Source organism: Ipomoea triloba, chromosome 2, assembly GCF_003576645.1.
Source record: "Ipomoea triloba cultivar NCNSP0323 chromosome 2, ASM357664v1".
In the NCBI taxonomy this organism is placed as follows: Eukaryota; Viridiplantae; Streptophyta; class Magnoliopsida; order Solanales; family Convolvulaceae; genus Ipomoea; species Ipomoea triloba.
In genome coordinates, this window is record NC_044917.1 from 26,119,746 (window position 1) to 26,136,323 (window position 16,578).

The window sequence follows — 16,578 nt, forward strand, 5'->3', positions numbered from 1 at the left end:
CCCCCCCCCCCCCCCCCCATTTTATACTATCAATAGCTCCACCTAGACCACCCACGTGTACGCCATCCACAACCTGTCAATTCCATCTAGACATGCGTCCCACGTCGTCCTGTGTCGTCAACCACCCTAACTACCTCCCCCAATCACCAAACGCAACGCGGCAACAGGCTCGAGCCCCTCGTGATAGGCCGTTTGCGAGGGGCACAGCTGGACAGGTTAGTGCGCCTGATCGCCTCGGGGGCGCGGGGGAGCGCAGTCGGCGTGCCCGAGAAACCTCGACCCCAGGGACCCCTCGGCGTGCCGGCAGCACCCGACGCCTCGTGTCCTCCCCTCCGTCCTGTCTTGCACCGCCTCGCCTCCTGCCTTGCATGACCTCTCCACTGGTCATTGCCTTGCACTACCTTGCACCCCTCTCTCTCATGGGCCTACATATTGCCACTGTGTGTCCATCCAACCAGCACCCTAGGCACCATGCCTCGCCATGTCGCCAGGAGACCATGCGACCATGCAACCACCCGCCATGGGACCATGCAAACACCTGTCATGCAACCATGCGACCACACGCCATCAATATTAATGCACCTCCTTCCCAGTGGGGCGCCATCGCCACACCATGGGGCACCTTAGGCCTACGAACCAGGCCGCCGGCGAATCTCCGGCTTGCCGGTGGTCGGTCGTGAGGGGTTAGTAGTGAATCTGAGGTCCTGGGTTCGATTCCTACTAACAGCATCCCCTTTAATATTTTACTCAAAGCTTCTTCTTTTGTATTTTTCTTAGCCCAACAAGCTAAGGTAGATTTAGGCCATCCAATTACCCCCATTTGGGTCAAGACTTTCCCAATAAAATGGGCCCGGGGTCCATGGCCCCATCAATTACAAACTTTCAAGTTTGTTATTTTATAAAATTTATTATAATTTATTTTTTAATTTGAAAGTATAACTTGAATCAGAGTGAAAAAGACTTACCCAAAACCCTACTTTTAAAGAATTTGAAATTTTTTTAAATTTCTATAAAGCAAACACATTATCCATTCTTCTCAAACACAACATTTTATTATAAGTTGCTTTATACCTTTCCTTTTATGACACACGCTCATATATTTGATCTTTTGTGTACTGGAAAATTTTACAACACTAATCTATACATGTATCCATCGTATTTGATACAATATGTATAATTGTATACCTTATATAATTATGCGGAATATTATTCGTAATAATTTTCAATAGTATTATTAGGTAAAATTATATATGATTATATTAGCCAAAGGCCTTGTGGTCAAGCGGCATGAAGTGATTTTCCCAAGTAGGAGATCATGGGTTCGAGCCTTAGTGAAGACATTCAATGATATTTGTTATTTATTATAAATATGTGAATACATACAAATTGAGATGTAAGATTGCTCATCTTACCATTGTGAATTAGGTCACACATTTTTTCAAAACTTGCATAAATAAAGGTTTTAGAAACTTGCCAAAGACCTTTTTGTCAAGCGGTGGCATAACTGTGACTCTCCCAAATGAGAAGTCACAAGTTCGAACACCAGTGCAACATTAATACTATATTGTAACAGAGTCAATCTTACTAAAAAAAAGAGTTTAGAAACGTGGGACATATGTATAAGGCCTTCCTCAATAGTTAAACTTGGGTGTGGACATGTGGTTTTTGAGGAGTTTTTGTAAGTGTGATTAGGAATGAAAAATTGGGGTGGAGGAAAAAAAATAAAAGGAAACAAAAAAGTTGAAAAAAATTTAAAAAATGTAATTTACGCTCCCCGGCGGGCGCGAAAACTGCACCTCACGCACTATGAGGCACAGTTCTCTTCTCACTTGGGGGCCCACCATGTCAGCCAAACAATCATTATTGCATGGACCATAAATAAAATGTACATTTTTAATATACTAAAAGTACATTATTTTTTTTTACATAAAGTGTATTATTTTAGGGTACATTATTTAAGTACTGAAAGTACATTATTTTATGTATACTATGAAATAATGTACCTTCAGTACAAAAATAATGTACCTTCAGTATAATAAAAATGTACCTTATATTCATGGTCCACACAGCTATGTGGACCATGGTCCACACAATAATTTGCCGTCAGCCAAAGAACCCAAGTTTGCAAGAGAAAAAAAACACACCAAAGCCACCTCTTTCCATTTGTTAAGACACTCATGACTAATTTTAAGATTTGAAGTTTATTAGTGTAAGTAAATAAATAAATATGGGTACTAAAAAAAAAGTGTAAATAAATATGTTATTTTAAACAAAGTTTATGGACAAAAATCATTAATTTTCCTTTTAAATTTCAATTTCTCTAAATTTATTTGAAAGTGCGTTGAGGGACCCATTGTTGATTTAGTTGGATCCATGGAAACGCATTTAACCAATCTGTGAACTTCTCAACAATATAATCATCAACCTCTCAGGCATGGACGCATGACAATGCATGTTGTGCGTCTCCATCACACACATTAATGTATAGAGCCTTTGCGCTTTTCTATTTTTTATTTTTTTTATATAATAATAATAATAATAATAATAATAATTATTATTATTATTATTACATTAAATATCCTAGTTTGGTCAGGGTGATTCTAAGTCCCATAAATTCTCCTCTAGGTTCATGAAGAGGTAAATCGAGTTGAGTCTGCTTAGCATTGACACCCAAACCCTACTATACACTTCTGCGTACAAGCCTACAAGGAGCCCAACTCAATATGGGGAGCCCGGTTCGAACCCCCACCCTATCCCTGAAAGTGGGCAAATTATACTGTGCACCACGGTGCACATAGCAATGTGCACCACGTACGTAAACGACGTCGTTTTGAGCATTGTAAATTAATCGTCTCTTTTTTTGGAAATCACGTTTCTCGTTTCGGCCGGTCTGTGTATTATGTTAATATTCTGTGTATTCTAGGTAATTGTTCTGTGTATTCCAGGCAATCATTCTGTGTATTCTAGTCAACCGTTCTGTGTATTCATGTTAGTAACACATGTTGTGATGTGTTTGTGCATTCGAATGTTTAGGAGGATGAGTTCTGTGTATTTTGTGTCAATATTCTGTGTATTCATGTTATTAACACAGGTTGTGATGTGTTTGTGCATTCGAATGTTAGGAGGATGAGTTATGTGTATTTTGTGTCAATATTCTGTGTATTCTGGGCAAACATTCTGTGTATTCTAGGCAAACGTTTTGTGTATTCTAGATAATGATTATGTGTATTATAGATAATGAATTCCCTGAAGTCATTCGCGTCCGCGTCCACTAACATCGAAACGACGTCGTTTTGGATCGTGGTGCACATTGCTATGTGCACCGTGGTGCAGGGTATAACGACTGCTGAAAGTGAGCCTTAAGTGCGTCAACATCCCCATCCTCTAAGGCCCTGGGGAGGGTTGGGGGGGGGGGGGGGCAGTACATTTTCTTACCCCAATAGGGTGATTAAGTAAGATTCTTATGTCAAAAGGTTACAAATTTGATTCTTTTTAATATTCGCTTAGTTAAGTTCGGCTCACATGATCTTTCTAGTGTAATTTACCTTTTATATGTGATCTGTAAATTATTACACAAGAAAAAAATTTATTCACCTCAAATAAGAGGTGTGAATTTCCCCATCATTAAAAACAAAAAAGCATTTTTCCTTTTATTCTTTTTTCAAANGGGGGGGGGGGGGGGGGGGGGGGGGCAGTACATTTTCTTACCCCAATAGGGTGATTAAGTAAGATTCTTATGTCAAAAGGTTACAAATTTGATTCTTTTTAATATTCGCTTAGTTAAGTTCGGCTCACATGATCTTTCTAGTGTAATTTACCTTTTATATGTGATCTGTAAATTATTACACAAGAAAAAAATTTATTCACCTCAAATAAGAGGTGTGAATTTCCCCATCATTAAAAACAAAAAAGCATTTTTCCTTTTATTCTTTTTTCAAACATGGCTGCTAAATTTCTTGATCCAATTAATAAAACAGTCAACATCTTGGAAATCCAGCGACCCAAAGGGGAGAAATTATTGCTGCTCCCTGCTGGACCATTATTTAACTTTTTGATATTAGTCCATGATTGTGAATCTTGAAAACCATTCCAAAGTATATATATAGACAGAAACAAGCATGCGGTTTATTATTACAAGTCAATACTATCATGATCACATTTCATCTTCATCATGATTCATGACCCCAAAGATCAACTCATGGGTAATGTATTCTTTCAAAAGATTGAATCTTGAAAGACTAACTTTTTGTGTCCTTTACTCCTTTCTAATTGGTAAAAATATTATTAAAGCAAATCTTAAAAGTTAAATCGAGTTCTAAAAAATTAGAGTTATTATTGTAATTACATTTTAAGGTGTCATGAGGCCATATGACTAGTAGATAATTTCACATTTGGTTGTCAAGTATATATTTGGTTCATTTAGCTAAATCTTTGATAGAAAATAGATGAAATGTGTCAAAGTATCCCATTCAAAGCCATATGTTTTCCCACCAAAAGCGCCAAGCTAAGATGTTCCAGTTGGTATGATTTTGAACTAGATATGTGATGTATTTGAACTCTTTTTATTACTCCGTATTATTTTTTTAAAATACAAGATTTGGTCAGAGGGACTAAATGTGGGACAAATAAAAGCCATGTACCAAAAGTGACAAAAATATTAAAGGTCATGAGTTTGGTTCTTACTAACACCTTTTCAGTCAGTTCAAGCTCATTGCATATCGTCTTTTTAGTGCGTTTTATCTGCAATTCTAATTGTGTTAGTTGATTTAACTATTAACAATTATTGTTTGTAGAGAAATGTAGTTAGCTGCTACTATTAGATTGTTAAACCAGCAAACACTATGCTATTCGCTATTATTCAAGATCTTTGACAAATATTTGAAAACCATTTTAGTGTGAAGTTGAACTTCCAAATATGAATAGTAAGTTATCATGCATATAGTTGGTTCCAGGTAGTAGATAGGATTGAGCCCTGGTAGATGTAGTGTGAGAGTTACACTTAATGTGGTAGACTCCTTGTAGATATTGTACCGATCCTTCCACCTATTTTGATTTACCCTTTCCCTATCCTGTCGCGTTGGAACGTGGACTTGGGGTGAGGAATTACTTTTTCTTCCCTTCAGAAATGCAGGCATATACAGCTGCTAGAATTCCTGAAAATGAATCCATAGATTGCAGTGAGAAACACACAACCAACAAAACCTGATCTCAAATAGTCCATATTCATTGAAATCCAGTTATAAAATTGTATAAGTAGTCAAATTAAGCAACAAAATTCAACGTTAAAAAACAGTACTCCAAATCCCAATTCTTAGCATTTCAGAAAACCAAAGGAACTATGAAGAGATAATCAAGGGGTGTAGCTATTCTTACTAGGAGGCAGGATTTTAGGAGCAAGCTAGGACACCCATTTCCTATTAATTAATAATTATTACACTCCATACCTATCAAAGAATCAAGATCCCAGCAAAAATAATATGCAGTAGTACAACTCTGATTAGAATTTAGTCAACCATAAATAATAGTAGAGTGGTTTTCTTTAATCATCATTATTCATTCACCAATCAGGCAACGCAAAAGTAATTGATCAATCTTTTGTTTATTCCCGTTTGGTTTGGTGGTGGGCTGGGTAAGGACCGGTAAATGGGCTACTTTAATTTCTGCATGAAAGTATATCTATCTAGTGGGAGACTTGGAAGAAATCCTGTTAGACTATTATAAAAGGCATTAACCAATACTTTCATAGGATAGGAAGCGTTAAAATACTAATTTGATTCTATGAAGTTTGATAAAGCTTTGAGCCCTTTCTGCTTCACCACCTCTTGCTCTTAGTATTTACAAAACTCTTTTTCCCTCTAGTCTTTCACACTAAGTTTTCCTAGGTGATAGGATAGAAAAATAGTCTATGCCCTTATATATTTCCTGTTTAACATATAAATGACATTTCAATATTGATTATTGGAATTATGGCAATAATGGGCCACAAACCATACAATTAAATAAGCTTCAATAGTCTCATTGAAAGCTAGAGAGAGGGGAATAATAACCCCTGTTACAAGTTTTATTCCAATATCTATCACAATGGAATTTTAATTGTCCGGATCATTTAATAATGGGCCACAATAATATTAGAATAAAAATATTCTAACATTCTCTCACTTGGATCATGTGTATTATTGATGGACTAGCTGGATAACTTTAATTCGCGAAATATCCCAAAACATCAAGAAACTTTTACTTAAATCAAAGTCAGCTAGATCATGGCAGTCGCACGTTATTTAAACAACATGTTCCCTTCCATGCATCATAGGTCAACTTTAATTTCAATACTGACAACCATATGTGCAAATAGAGATATAACATTAATTGAATTCAACCAAGTCAATATAGCATAAAACTGAAAAAACAAAATTACAATGATAACAAAGCTCTATCTAAAATTCACATACTCTACACATGACAGGAGAAGACCTTAAGTGCTAAGCCTTTGGTCAAAGGATCAGCAACAATCAGTTTTGACATGCCGAATTGACACTCTCCGTTTCTGTAATTCTTCTTTAACTGACAAGTATTTTAATTCCATATGCTTAGCACCTTTAGAGTACTTGTCATTCTTAGAGAAAAACACTGATGCGGAGTTGTCACAATAAATTCTCAAAGGCCTAGAAATACTGTCGACTACTCTAAGCCCCGAGATCAAATTCCGCAGCTACAATCCATGATTTGTGGCTTCAAAGCATGCCACAAATTCTACCTCCATGGTGGAAGTAGCGATGATTGACTGCTTCGCACTTTTCTATAAAACTGCTCCTCCAACTAATAGGAACAAATAACCAAATGTAGATTTTCTCGTATCTACACTTCCAACATAGTCTGAATCAGAATAGCCAATCACTTCAAGCCTTTGCGCATCAAGAGGTATGCCAATGTACCTCACAGGAAGATGCCTTTTAGGAAATCCTGCAAAATCAAGTCTATCGTCTCAGATCCCTGCCACAAAAATGTTAAATTTTGCAATGCTAACAATGAGCCCTGAAGTTTCCTCCAACTCTTTAAGAGAATTAAGAAGGATAAAAACCGAGGCTGGGTCTCCCTTAGAAAAGAGTATCATATCATCCGCAAAAGCTAGATGAGTAATACCCATTTGAACACATTTGGGGTGGTAGGAAAAAAGGGGGCTCTCAGCCTTGGCTTTGAGCACATGGGAAAAATATTTAATGCAAATGGTAAAGAGATGAAGAGAGATAGGATCGCCTTGACGCAATCCTCTTTTACCATCAAAATGTCCATAAAGGCAACCATTAACAATGACCGAAAAAAAAAGTTAAAGTCACACATTCCATGATCCAAACAATAAATCTCAGGGGGAAGCAAAGTCCCTCAAGGGCATCTTTAACACGAGAGAGGAAGATTGCCCCTGGTTGATTCTCGACCCCTGTAGGAAAAACTCTTGCACACAACTCCTAAACATAATCATATTTTAAATAAATAAGAGTCTAAATATAACTAGATTACATTATAAAAATCCTACTGACCATGTACTACCTAAAACTAAAACTTATTAAGATCAAAGGATTATTGATCTAATAGAATTCAAATAATAAACAAATTTAATAATAAAAACAACTCTAAAATTGAATAATATTAATAACGATAAATAAAAATATATAAAAAAAATAGTTAACTATTGCAATATAATATTAGAATGATTATTTAAAATGACCCTAAAAATATTGTTTATCAAATTTCCCCACACTTATTTATTTGCTTGTCATCAAGCAAATGCATTATTGAAAAGAAAAGAAAAGAAATTAAGAGGAGAAAAAAAAATAAATAAAAAATCAAAGCACTAAACTGAGCTTTACCCGAGTAACATTTCAAACGTATTGCCTCATCAATGTAAATTAGTGTCAGCTCGAAGAATGCATAAAACACTTAGCTAGAAGATAACCATAACACGCTTATTAACAAAATAAAATTTGTGCTCGTGTGCTATCACCCCTAATATGAGTTACATATACAAAAAAGTGAATATGAAAATTTCACAACATATAACCTAAGTCAAATTCAAAAATCTTCTATCATGGTGCCGGTGCAAAAACATGAAGGTCCAAGGATCAAAGGCATTTATTGAAAATTAAAATGCAAGTGTTCGTCTCTTCCAAAGTTCACTCATTATTGACTTTTTCCAAAGAGAACTTCCCCAAAAAACCTCGCCATTTTACGCCAGGCATGTTTGGGTTTTCAATTTTGTGTGTACTCATAACCAAGCCACAACACTTATTTATTTATTTATGGTACATGTGTAGGTGGCTGATTCAGCGGAGTAGAATCTCTGATTTTATTGCAAATAAAATAAATAAATAAATAAAACACTCATTTATTTTTTTGAATATTTTTTTTTTCAAATACCTACTTTCTGATATTTTTCACCTCACTTATGCCACAAAGATGATCCTCGAACCAACTAACTACACCACAATTTATAGCACTCAAGAATTGTTTAGGAATTTGAAAAAAAGGGTATATAAAGTGAAAAAGACATATAAACTATTAAAGAAAATGCATAGAACATATAAGGGTTTTTGTGATTTTTGAATTCTTATTTATGTTTTTGTTTTGATTTTTTTTAATTTTTTTTTTTTTACAAATTTCTTCACAATAAAATTAAAGAAACAACAAGTCATATATGCAGTATACACCCTAAGAGCTGACAGTATCACAGGCTATTCAAAATATTCACAAGGGCAAAGCTCAAGCTAATGCGAATTTTGAAATAAACAAGTTCATAAAAACATACATAAGAAAATTAAAAATTTTGAAATTTTTTTAAAATTTTATGATTGTTAGGCCAACTCCCTTCCCCACACTTATTTTCAACATTGTCCCCAATGTTGTGAGATGAAAGAAAGGAAGATAAAGAGAGTCCTCCCTTATGCATTTTTTCTTTTGTGGAGTTATCATCTGGCCTGTTTGTGAATTGCAAGAAAAATCTGCTTTATTATCAATGCCATTCAAAAGATTCTCCTTTTGGAATTTATCAAACTCCAACTTATCCTTCTGTGTGGATAATCCAACCCCTTATCTGCAAAACACCGGTTAGCTTTATTTGGCAAGTTTATAGATTCTAAATTAGAAAACTCAACAGTTTTAGCAACCACAGTCACGGTTGATTTGTCATTTTGAACATCAAGAGGGATTGGGAGCACAAATGGCTTGGGGGGCATATAAGGATTATCATATTTGTGCAATTGAAGCTCATCCTCATCAATAATAATAACATCAACATCATTATTCACTTTTTCAATCATTTCAATATTTTGCTTAGGAAAAGTATTTTCTATTAAATCGTTTTCAATGATTTTACCACATCCTAAAATAGTCACATCCTCTTTAGGTTGGCTAGGCCACTTACCTGGCACATGCCCTTGCAAAGCTTTAGCAATGTGACCTGTTTGTATTTCTAGTTTTCTCAAAGAAGCTTCTCGTTGTTGGAACTGTTGCTCATTTTCTTCTTGCTGCCTCTGTAACCATTGCTCATGAGTTTCTTGCTACCTATTACAAGTCTGTATAAAAGCATTCAAGGAATCTTCGAAAGATGGTTTTTCTGGCTGGGGTTGATCAATTGGTTGAAAGTTATTTGCATTATTATCCCAATAAAAATTAGGATGATTTGGTTGAAATTCATTTTGATTATCACCCCAATAAAAATTAGGATCATTTTCCAAACTCGGATTATAATAATTATAGCACTGATCGTTATCCCAAGAAAAATTAGAATAATTGTCCCAACTCGAATTATAAGAATTATAAAATGGGTCACACATAGGCCGAAAATCATTCATTGAATTAGCCTGTTCAAAACCACAATCATTTCTGCAAGTTACGAATGAATTATTCTGATTCAGACCTAACAGAGAACGCATAGTGTTAACATGTTTTGCTAACTCAGACACTTGAAAGAAATGCTAAACCCATATTCGGATCAAATTCATCCATGATTCTTCAAAAAGTAAAAACCTTTTTTTTTTTGTTTTTCTTAAGCAATAAATAATTGAACTGAAGGAAAGAAAAAAAATTAAATTAGCAACGCTGAAAGGAATAGGGAAAAAAAAAATTCAAGCAATTATTAAGAAAGGAAAACTTAATAAATAAAAGGAATAAGGAAAACAACAACAAATAAAAAGTTTTTTTTTTAGATTAAAATAATATTAAACAATTATTTAAAGCAAGAAATCAAATTGCACAATAAACAATTTCCCTGGCAACGGCGCCAAAAATTGATGGACAATTCTAAATATAATGTCCTCACAAGTGCACGAATCACTGTAGCAATAGTGTACAAAAGCAAGGGTCGAACCCACAAGGAATTGATACAATGCAATTTAAATATCAGACTTAAAAATAACTGACTTAATAATTAAAGTGCTCAAAATTAGTGCAATATCAACCGTGAAAACTAAACCAAATGCTATGTTGAAAACCAAGACAAGGAATAAGCAATTAAAAACCGAGCAAGTAAAGATTGCAATTAAATTAGCAGCTAACGGGAGAGTAACATGCAAATAATTAATTTGAATAAAATAAAGTAAAGCCGACTCTAATAAAATAAAAAATTAAAAACAAACAAGAACGAGATAGCAGGTAATTAAGTAACTAGCATGAAGAATAATAAAATAACAACGAAGCAAGAGAGCGGTTAACAAAAGAACAAAGGCTAGGAACATGAAATCAGTAACCTATTTTAAAGTTGAAATTCTCCCAAACATACATCATGTAGTAAGCAAATAACGAATAAGAATGTGAAATGCTAAGCAAATCCAGTGGAGACAATAACAGCAAATGAATTGAAATAAAATGAAATAAGAAATCTTATGCCAAATACGTTGTCCTAGAATGATTTCCACCGCCTCTGACCAACTGCGCAGCTACTGCCTCTCGGAAATTGCCGCACCGCTGAAACTAACTTGCCAATTGCTATATTGCCGTATGGAAATCAAAGTTATTGACCAGAAATTCTTAGCACCGCCGGAAATCGTTGCTTCGCTCAGAAAATCACCTTGCCGCCGCCGATCGGACTTCTCACGAGATCAACTCCGAAATCAATTCGGAGTCAATTGATGATCAAGAGTGACGGACCTTGGCCTCCTTTTATACTGCTCAGCCAACTGCTTCTCCAAGCTCCGCCCCTAAGAATCGCTCGCTGGATCGCTTCTCTCGTTCAGTCGTTGTTGACCGGAGAAAAAGAAGATCGAAGACCCATCTCTGTTTGTTCACGCTACGACTAATTCTTTATTTACATAATCATATTTTAAATAAATAAGAGTCTAAATATAACTAGATTACATTATAAAAATCCTACTGACCATGTACTACCTAAAACTAAAACTACTATTATTATTATTATTAAATTAAGATCAAAGGATTATTGTTCTAATAGAATTCAAATAATAAACAAATTTAATAATAAAAACAACTCTAAAATTGAATAATATTAATAACAATACTTATAACAGTAATAAATAAAAATATATAAAAAAAATAGTTAACTATTGCAATATAATATTAAAATGATTATTTAAAATGACCCTAAAAATATTGTTTATCATAAGTACTCCTTATTAACTATGATTTTATCAAAAAACAAAAAGTATTTAGCTATGATATACTGGGTGAAATTTTGGGCTTTAGTTGGTTACACGGCGCCGTTCCAAAGCACCAGTCCTGAATCTGCTCCTCCCATATGTTTGTACAAGCACACAGTCCATCAATGCCTTCCTTTCCCTAGCAATCTCAGTCCCAACTGCAATGGCACTGTCTCAGTCATCGTTAAGTTCAGTCCGAGTTTGAACCCTAACCCTCACGGACGACTCTTCTTGAATTTCGAGAGGTTTAGAGTTTAGTTATACTTCAACCCACAATCTGTACGCATTTTTGTACCGGAAGATGAAGCTTTTCCTTCGGCCGCGCCGGCCCTTATTGAATTTCGGACCCGAACGGAAGTTCATTTCGAGTGTACGCTTGAACTGTACCTTCAAGAATGCAGAGCGTAACCACATTGACGATGACGAAACTTTCATAGGAACCCTAAACGAGATTGTTAGGGGAAGGCAGAGCTGGAGTATTGCCCTCAATGATCCCTTCTTTTCGACCCGACTCAAACCACGCCATATCGAGCGGGTGCTTCTTCATACCCTAGACGACTCCAGGTTAGCTCTGCGCTTCTTCAATTTTCTGGGGCTTCATAAGAACTTCCATCATTCCACTGCGTCTTTTTGCATTCTGGTTCATGCCTTAGTACAGTCCAATCATTTCTGGCCTGCTTGTTCGCTCTTGCAGACCCTTCTTCAAAGAGGATTGAATCCCAGATTAGTTTTTGAGGAATTATTAAATTCGTATAAAAGATTTAATTTTGCTTCGAGTTTGGGTTTCGATTTGCTGATTCAAAGCTATGTTCAGAATAGGAAAGTATTGGATGCTGTGTTGATTCTGAGGCTTATGGGAGAATGTAGACTAATGGCTGAGTTTAGGACTTTTGGTGCTGTTTTTGGTGGACTGATTCGAATAAGGCGATACAATATAGCTCTCAGTTTGTTTGATGAGGTAGTGGGTTGGGGTGTCCAGCCTGACTGTTACATGTCCACAGCTGTGGTTAAGAGTTGGTGTGAGCTGAAGGACTTTGACAAAGCTGAGGAAATGGTGAAGTGGGTTGAAAGGAGTGGCTGTGAATTGAATGTCAACATGTATAATGTATTGATTCATGGGCTTTGCAAGGGTGGGAGAGTACAGGAGGCTATTGAGGTGAAAAATTTGTTGGGTTGCAAGGGGTTGAATGCTGATGTTGTCACATACCAAACTCTGGTTTTGGGGCTCTGTAGAGTGGATCAATTTAGTGTTGCTCGAAAATTGATGGATGAGATGTTGGATTTAGGCTTTATTCCAAGCAATGGTGTTCTGTCTACTGTGGTTGATGGGCTAAGGAGATATGGGGATATTATGGCTGCATTTTCCTTGGTTGATCAGGTGATGAAGGTTGGGGCAGTCCCAAGTTTAATTGTTTACACTAATTTAATGAACTCGTTGTCTAAAGATGGGAAGTTGGAGGAGGCATTGTTTCTTTGGGAGAGAATGGGAGTGAAAGGGCTGTTACCAAATGGTATAACTTACTCCGTTATCATTGACACTTTGTGCAAAAGTGGGAAATTGGACGCAGCTGTTGATGTCTTCAATGATATGCTTGGTTCTAGGACGGAACCATCTGTCTATCCCTATAACTCGTTGATCAACGGTTATTGCAAGGCAGGAAAATCTCATGCAGGACACTCTGTGCTCAACAAGATGTTTGATAAAGGAATGACCCCAACTGTTGTGACATATACATCATTGATAGATGGATACTGCAAAGAAGGGGAAGTTCACATGGCATTTAGACTTTATCATGAGATGACAGGCAAAGGAATTTCACCAAATGCGTACACCTTCACTGCACTTATCTCTGGTCTTTGCCATGCAAACTTGCTGGATGAAGCAAGGGAACTGTTTGATGAGATGGTGAGAGTAAATGTCACTCCAAATGAGGTTACCTATAATGTCATGATTGAAGGATACTGTAAAGGTGGAAACACGACTAAGGCCTTTGAATTGTTCAATGAGATGGTGGAGAGGGGTCTTGTCCCTGATACATACACCTATAGGTCTCTGATAGCTGGTCTTTGCTCTGTCGGCAGAACATCTGAAGCAGAAAAGTTTGTGGAGGACCTTCAAAAAGAAAATCATAAACTAAACGAGATGTGCTTCTCTGCCCTTCTTTATGGTCTTTGCAAGGAGGGAAGACTGAAAGATGCATTAAGTGCTAGTAATGAGATGGCAGGAAGAGGAATGAACTTGGACCTTGTATGTTATGGTATACTTATTTATGGAGCTCTAAAACATGATAAGAAACAGGTAATAAATATATTGAAGAAGATGCATGACCATGGTCTGAGGCCTGACAATGTAATATATACCAGTATGGTCGATGCATATGGGAAAGATGGTGATCTTAAAATGGCATTAGGCTGTTGGGATATAATGATGGGTGAAGGGAGCATTCCTAATGTTCTGACATACACAGTGATGATAAATAGTTTGTGTAAGGCTGGATTAGCTGATAGAGCAGAGATCTTGTGCAAAGAGTTGCTAGCTACTGGTTTGATACCAAACCAGTTTACTTATGCTTGTTTCCTTGACCACCTAACAAGAGAAGGATACATGGAGAAGGCTATGCAGCTGCATAATGCAATGCTTAAAGGCTTTCTTGCTAATGCTGTCACTTATAATATACTTATTCGGGGCTTCTGTAAATTGGGTGAAATTCATAAAGCTACTGACACATTAGTTGAAATGAGAGATAACGGCATCCCCCCAGATTGTATTAGTTTCTCGACAGTTATTTATGAATTTTGTAGGAGAGGTGATTTGCCTGGAGCAATGAGGATCTGGGATTCCATGATCAGCAGTGGTCTGAAGCCTGATACAGTGGCTTATAATCTTTTGATATATGGTTGTTGCATTGCTGGAGAACTGGGCAAAGCTTTTGAATTGCGTAATGACATGGTGAGAAGAGGTCTAAATCCCAACAAGAGAACACAGACTTTACTAGACCATTGAACTTTTCTAATGAATTATAAGTCAGGTCCAACAATGTGCTTCATAGATAATCACTCTTTGGAGTTTGGAATGATCTTCAGTGAAGAGTTTAGAATCTCCAACAATGTGCTTCATAGATAACCACTCTTTGGTTCAATGCCTTTTCTTTTTTCTCAAAGGACTGTGAACCAAGATTCAAGCATCTTCAAGTGGTAGATAGTGGACATTCTTTTCTCTCTATTGCTCATTCAATCTTACTGTGTAATATAGAAATCTCTCAGTATACTATAGAAGTATAGAGGGCTGAGGTGCCAATGTATTTGGCTTTCTTGGGAATTAGAAATCTCTCATTTTTAAACGCATTGTTTGTATTGCAAATTTCAGAACTGTCCCCCCACAGCAATTCAGTAGCTTATTCCTTCATTAGTTTTGCAGCATATTCATGTGGGTCATGTCTGCTGGAATGACTTGAAAATACTAATGTGACCCTTTTATTCTTGTCTCTCCATATATATGGAGTACTACTTTGCAGAGGCTCAAGTCTTGGTTTCTTACTAATTTGACTGTCATCTGTACCAAAAAAAAGTAGGGGAAAAAAGAGCATGAAAAATAGCCCAACTTTATAAACGCGTTCTCTTTGGCTCACACCCAAATCCCATCTCTCTTCTGTACCTCTCACTCTCTTGTATGTCTGGTAGTGGCGTAGAGCACTCATTCTGAAGATCTGAGATATACTTGGGAAAAAATAGATCCATGGTTGACTATTACAAAGGGTTGATCATTGATGTACATGCCACGTGGGAAAAGGTTCCTGCCGCTTGCAGTGATGATATTGAGGAAGTCTATGCTTGAGGTACCACAATGTTTTTATTGATGGTTAACTAAACTTCAATATATTCATTTATCTTTGATTTACGATTTAAATCTTTTTTTTTTTGGGTAATGATCTTTGTTATCATGGGTTTCTTTGCACACCATTATTTATCTTGTTCTCAAAAACTATCCCAGTAAGATTATTTTGTCTCAGGATGCTTAATGTAGCAATGAGAAATCCTTTGGCTCCAACATACACTGCTCAGGTATCACCTTATATTGTAGAAATGGTGAGAACTTGTGTGGCAATGATTTAGAGAGGTTATTAAAGGAACTCTCAACTCTATGTGCTTCTACAAATGAACGTTCGAATGATCGAGCTCTGTTTAGATGCATTTGTAATTTGGCCAAAGATTCGAAACTCACTTTTACTCCAGTCGTATGCACTAATCTCCCGAAAATTAGTTTTGCGATTCAGTGTCAGTTTCTGTCCAATAAATTAGTCCTTCCATCACTGTGTCCTTGGGGTGGCTTGTGCAAAATCTGAGAACACTTGAGAGTAATAGTAGGAAATGTGAGTTGGGAATTGAATGCCCCTTTTGTTGTATGAAGAATGCCAGATTCTTCACTTATATTTCAGAATACTGCACAATCTTGCCTACATTATTATTATTATTGTTGTTGTTGTTGTTGTTTACTTGTTTATTATTATTATTTATTATTTTTTAAAAATGTTTTTGACAGCATTTGCAACTGCGGTGAATCTAAAGAACTTCCCAGCTGCCCCTCCACATGATATCTTTGCTAGTCTTTCCCATCATGCATTTGAGTTTTGCTGTCATTCTGTCTGCACTTCTGATTGAAGATCTGCCCTGTGAATTCTACATGCTACAATATATGGATGTTCATACAACCTTTTTGCCCTAAGATGTTTTACTGTTTTTATGGTTATACTGTTGGGGACAGGAAAGGTGGGATTCAATCCCTTAACCAATTGTGTGGAAAGGAATGTACCTGTAAATTGTAAATGTTAAGATACTCGTATCGGGAATCTAAAACAAAATCTCACTCATCTTATTGTTACAATGAATATATAGTCTTGACAGTTATTTTGACTTTCTTTTTCTTCATACTACA

At 36.3% G+C, this 16,578-nt stretch overlaps 1 protein-coding gene across 1 annotated transcript; it reads left to right on the top strand.

Moving 5' to 3' along the window:
* The first annotated feature begins 11,702 nt into the window (after positions 1-11,702).
* LOC116010183 (putative pentatricopeptide repeat-containing protein At5g59900) lies at positions 11,703-16,556 on the top strand. The gene is made up of 2 exons (XM_031249465.1): positions 11,703-15,481; positions 16,186-16,556. Exon 1 carries the CDS (start codon positions 11,947-11,949, stop codon positions 14,647-14,649), a length of 2,703 nt encoding a protein of 900 aa, XP_031105325.1. The 5' UTR covers positions 11,703-11,946; the 3' UTR covers positions 14,650-15,481; positions 16,186-16,556.
* The last annotated feature ends 22 nt before the right edge of the window (positions 16,557-16,578 follow it).